The 3,926-nt window shown below is 38.8% G+C and overlaps 1 protein-coding gene across 1 annotated transcript; it reads right to left on the bottom strand.

The window, feature by feature from the left end:
* Positions 1-241: 241 nt before the first annotated feature.
* Positions 242-2,816, bottom strand: LOC131227483 (NAC domain-containing protein 2-like). Its single transcript, XM_058223272.1, has 3 exons — positions 2,557-2,816; positions 2,177-2,475; positions 242-1,111 (listed from the first exon to the last, which is right to left on the bottom strand). Exons 1-3 carry the CDS (start codon positions 2,717-2,719, stop codon positions 539-541), a joined length of 1,035 nt encoding a protein of 344 aa, XP_058079255.1. The 5' UTR covers positions 2,720-2,816; the 3' UTR covers positions 242-538.
* Between the last annotated feature and the right edge of the window lie 1,110 nt (positions 2,817-3,926).

Below are 3,926 nucleotides of genomic sequence, written 5' to 3'. Positions count from 1 at the left end.
AATTTCTCATAAACGTCACAGTGGACCCCACCTAGCTTACCATCCCAGGAAGTTCCTATGAAAGGCCTTTAATACGCGTCCACTTGATATATATTCATTGCGGGTCTACTGTTTCCATCGTACTGATGTCATATGCAAGTTGCATGATAGCTGGAAAGATGGTACACTAACACAAGTTGCAGTAGGTTGCCTGTATCTTATCACTTGCTCATATGTTAGAATTTAAAATCTCTAAAAGAACTAAAAATAAAACATGTTAATATTCAAAGCCAAACAAGTTACATGTACAGACCCACACTCCCAAATCAAAAGCCAAATAAGAATTATCTGTTTCCTCCCTTTTACAAAATGGTATCAGCTTTTGATACCATGGAAGGTCTTAATACCTATGCTTTTGGCACCTTTCACAAACCCAAATCATCTTCCTTTTCACTTTTTTTTCATTTTTGTACAAAAGAGAAAGACCCCACCCATTTCATAGAACTAGGTATGAGCTTTTTCTTTCTTTTCTTTTCTTTTTTTTTATTTTTTTAATCTTTTACATTGATTGAAATTGAAGATGAGAATTCAAGAGTATCTGTTGATGATTGAACAAAGGGTGGTACTGAGAGGTATCCAAGTGATTGATCATGTTGGTAAAGGTGCATGTATTGTTGAATTTCTTACATGGGTGTGAAAGAACACCCTCACCCGTCATTGTCGTCGTCACTGGTGCTGGTGGCTGTGGGTTGAACTGGTTGTCCATGGTTACTTGTTGAAGTGAGTAGCTGCTATTGTTGTTGGTGGTGGTGGTGGTACTGCTGCTGCTGTTGTTGTTGTTGTGATTGTTGTTGGTGGTGATGCTGCTGTTGTTATTGGGTTGGTAGAGAATGGAATTATTGAAGATATGAGTGAGTTGGGAAGGCGTTGAGTCGGACTGGTTGTCTAAGAGGAAGCGAGAGAGGAGGGAGAAATCAGCAGAGGAAAGGAGGTCAGAGAAAGAGGATGATTTTTGGATAGGGAGGTTGGTTTGGTTGGGGATTTCTTGAATCAAAGGATCCTCTTGTTGTTGTGAGTATGTTGATAGAGGAAGGCCCTTCCGGTAGATTCGGCATAGCACCCATTCATCCAACTGCAATATCAAATTTCCACTCTTCACAATCTCATTCTCTATAACAAAACCCAAAAAAAAAAAAAACCCAATTGGCTGGAAGCAAGGTCCCCATCCCTGAAGAAAAGAAGGATGTGAGGTCCACTTGTTTCAGCAGCCTATGAGGAGCCGTTGATCCTCTCATCTCAAACTGGTTGAAATGGCCAGGACCAGACCAGGTGCATCCAAAATGTTGAGTTCGTGCTGACCAGACCCTAACCAGGCTCTTGACTAGTTAATCTGTCCGAATCAGGCCAGGCCAGCCCTATGAGAAAAAGAGCAACATGACCACAGCTACCTAAGGGTTTTTTTTTTTTTTTTTTTTTTTTTTTACATTCGTTTTTTTCTTTTTCCACACCATCTGAAACATGATTAGTTGTCCCATCACATAAATGGTTTTCATTACAATAATATCACACCTAACTCAAAAATGCTTTAAAATTACACATTTATTGGATGTGACCAGCAACAAGTGTTTTCAAACCATTCTTTCTGTTATATAACAATGGCCCATTTGATGATTGAAAATAGACAAGCCTGGGCATTCACCATTGCTCCTTACCTTAACTAAGTCCGGAGCCTGGTCCCAAGGCCAAGCTTAAGGACCCAAGCCCGAACTCTACAGGACCAGGCCATCTGGGCTACTACAGTCCACCCGGTCCATTGCATTTTCATCCTAAGCTATACCCATTTTAGTCAATTCACAAACTTATTCAAAAAACGAGTAAATACAGAGAGTGGCAATTTAGTCATTTCCCTCAAAGTATAAAAGAATCATATTATGTCTCTCCTGAAGTGTTTTTTCTTTTTTTTTTTAAAAAAAATCTTTTCTTTGAAGCTATGGCCCAAGCAGACTTTTCTGTCCTGACCCACAACTCTATATGTCCGACACCCAAGATCTGTACCGTCCATCAAGTGGTCACAGCTCTTTTTGGAAGAGTAATAAGATGGTCTGATGAGATAATTGGATAGCTGAAAACAGGACCAAGAAAATCATTTTTGGGAATTGATTTGATTAAAGAGAGTAGTAAGAAATGACAAAATTACCCTCATAGAAGTATCTTTGGACTTGATGGGCTTGTTTCTGATGGAGTTAGACTCTGAAAGTCGATATTCATGCATTATCCAAGCAGTTTTTAGACCCTTGGGTGGTCTACCCTCATAGAAAACCAAAGCCTTCTTCACTCCTATATTCTCATTCCTTCCTTTAGTCATTATCAGCTTGTCTGTTCCCGTCGCCTTCCAGTAACCAGACACAGCCGCTCGGTTGGGTCGAGCCCCGTTCGGGTATTTACGGTCTCTTGGGCTGAAGAAGTACCACTCTTTTTCACCAAACGCCGCTTTAGCTAATAACAATAACAATCATACAATGTTAGTGCAATTATAACGATAGTAATTAACGTTGGTTGAAATGGATGTTGACTAACCAGGAAGGTCCCATGGATCGAACTTGTAGATGTCTACTTCTGCTATGATGGATACCGGACATGGGCTCGATCCCACTTTCTTCTTCAGGTAGTGAAGAATCAGCTCTTCATCTGTTGGGTGGAACCTGAAACCTGGTGGTAAGCATGTTTCAGGATTCGACATGGCTTTCCTCCTTCTCGATCACCTGCCTTTTTATCTATTTCTCTCCTACTCTTGTAAGAGAGAGAGAGAGAGAGAGAGAGAGATTGAAATTTTTGTGGAAGGAGAATGGGGAGGGTTTTTATGGTTGAAAGGTTTTGTCGCGTAGTGAAGATGGGAATGGGGAGATGGAAAGAAGCATATATGTAATTTATTTTTTTTCTAAGGTTGAATAGTTATTGGATATATGCTGGCAGAGAATGACTCTCTTGCCATACATATACATATGTATCTCTCTCTATTCAATAATTCAAATCGATGGGTCAATCATCTTATGATATTAGCTCAAAAAATCAAACTTAAATAGATGATATTATTTCTTTGATTGATTGATGGTCATCATATGGACGGTGGAAATGAGAAAAGTCAGCCTTCATAAGTCAGAGAGAATCTAATTTTCCATTCTGTTTTTCAATTAGAGATTGGGTCTCTACTATATCTAAGGTCGACCCACATCATTTGAACGGTTCGTTTTGATGTACACATGTGTTACGTGTGTAGTGATTGTGTGGGTGCACGTGAATTCTCATAGTCTGCCAGTGTATCGATGTAACGTTGTTTTCTACAGCTGGAGTAGAGTATTGGGAGGTCGTTGTTCTTTTCCACATACGATGTACATGGACGGTGAGGATGGACGGATGAAGATTAACATGAGACGTCATCTTTAAAGTTTGGTGGACACGTGTCCTTTTCCATCGTGGCCGTCCACCTCACATGCTCTATCTGCGTTTCCGTCTTTTCGAACTCTGCTTTTCCGGGATTGAATTTTTCATGGCCAACCAACAATATATGATTGATTGAAAATCCCAGATAGCGGTTTTCAGTACTTATGTTGGATAATAATAGATGATAATATGATGAGAAGAAGATTTTTAAAAGAAACCACTTTCATTTTTAAGTGCACGGCCTTCATTCCATGCATGCACACGTTTGAATTCACATACATCTTTAAGTGAGAGCACGCATTGAAAAGTCACACCTGTGCCACTGAGAGGATATGATTCTTATACAAGAAAATTATATAAAATTATATGTTCTAACATCTATGCTTATAATATATATTATATATTTAGACAAGTACTCATATATATCATTTACTAATAGTTATGTTTTTTTACAAATTTTACTTAAAATATTTTCTTTTATATACTTGGTCAAAAAGTCTACTATA

The sequence above is a fragment of the Magnolia sinica genome, chromosome 15 (assembly GCF_029962835.1).
Source record: "Magnolia sinica isolate HGM2019 chromosome 15, MsV1, whole genome shotgun sequence".
Lineage (NCBI taxonomy): Eukaryota > Viridiplantae > Streptophyta > Magnoliopsida > Magnoliales > Magnoliaceae > Magnolia > Magnolia sinica.
This window is presented reverse-complemented; position numbering and strand designations above follow the sequence as displayed.

Coding starts and splice junctions, on each gene's coding strand:
- LOC131227483 (XM_058223272.1), bottom strand. CDS start 2,719: ATGTCGAATCCTGAAACATGCTTACCACCAGGTTTCAGGTTCCACCCA. Junction 2,476..2,556: donor CGATCCATGGGACCTTCCTG/GTTAGTCAACAT, acceptor TATTGTTATTAG/CTAAAGCGGCGTTTGGTGAA. Junction 1,112..2,176: donor CCAAAGATACTTCTATGAGG/GTAATTTTGTCA, acceptor TTGATATTGCAG/TTGGATGAATGGGTGCTATG.